This window comes from Perkinsus marinus (assembly GCF_000006405.1).
Source record: "Perkinsus marinus ATCC 50983 genomic scaffold scf_1104296938378, whole genome shotgun sequence".
Classification (NCBI taxonomy): Eukaryota; Perkinsozoa; order Perkinsida; family Perkinsidae; genus Perkinsus; species Perkinsus marinus.
The window spans coordinates 1-1,015 of NW_003213470.1; the positions used below are offsets into that span (position 1 = coordinate 1).

General features: G+C 47.6%; 1 protein-coding gene across 1 annotated transcript; it reads right to left on the minus strand.

Moving 5' to 3' along the window:
- Positions 1-133: 133 nt before the first annotated feature.
- On the minus strand, positions 134-811 carry Pmar_PMAR008059 (hypothetical protein; the record flags this gene model as incomplete). The annotated part of the gene is made up of 2 exons (XM_002782756.1): positions 134-169; positions 607-811. Coding segments are annotated over 2 exons (241 nt in total), but the record flags the coding sequence as incomplete, so codon positions are not given.
- Between the last annotated feature and the right edge of the window lie 204 nt (positions 812-1,015).

The following is a 1,015-nucleotide window of genomic DNA, read 5'->3' on the forward strand; positions in this document are numbered from 1 at the left end:
AATACTCATCTCGTGGGCCCGAGAGCGAGACACCAACAGACTAGCTTTCCCTCGCAGACCTATGGCCACGTCTGCCATCTACGGGCCCGTGTCAAGCGCAAGTCATCTCTGAGCTGATCGAACACCGCGTCACTCACTCCTCTTGCGGTGTAAAGGAGGCCGCGCCAGGCTGAACTGAAAATGAGACAACAAACTACACCAGTGTTACTAACGAATACAATCCTGTTAGTAACACCCGCACTGGTTGACTCAACAACACTTGGGATAGTGACAATAGGTAATAAGGCTTCTGATCTCATCCATTTCAGCCTGAGGGCAGCGAGCCGTTTCATGCAACGGCTAATGGGCGAGCGAGATTCGTGCATACGTGCGCGAACAAGTATAGATGGGCAGCGTAACGTTTTTTTACGGTTTACGTTACGGTGTGCGTAACGTAAGCAGTTTACGGTTACGGAAAGGCCTTGCGACTTTACGGTTGATGCTGAACTGCTTTTTTAGAATTGTGGCGGAAAGATTCGCTGTAACGCACTCCGCGATAGCTCTCGTTCTATGCCTTCTCTCAATCCGACCCTGACTTTGAGGATGATAAGACCTTCCATACTTTACCTTAGCCGCACCAAGCCTTTGCGCTAGTTGCTGCATCACATAATATCCAAGAACACTACCACGATCAGTCTTGATGTAGCTTTGTAGACCCAGGGAAGTAAGCATCCTTACTACTGCTTCAGTCACACTGGAAGCATCTTCCCTGTAAACTACTCTGTCTTCAACCCACTTTGTAAACGTATCAGAAGCAGTAACCAGTATCGAGCTACCAGAAGCATCCATCGGCATCTTGAGGACATCTACTACAACTACTTCCCACGGACTACCAATCTCAGTTTGAGCCAACTGCTGAAATACTGGAGTTTGTGCTTGAGCTGCAATACAGTATTTACAAGTTACACAAAAACGTTGAACATCTTGGTCCACCGTCAACCAATAAATCTTCGTACGTAGACGGCCAACAAAACTA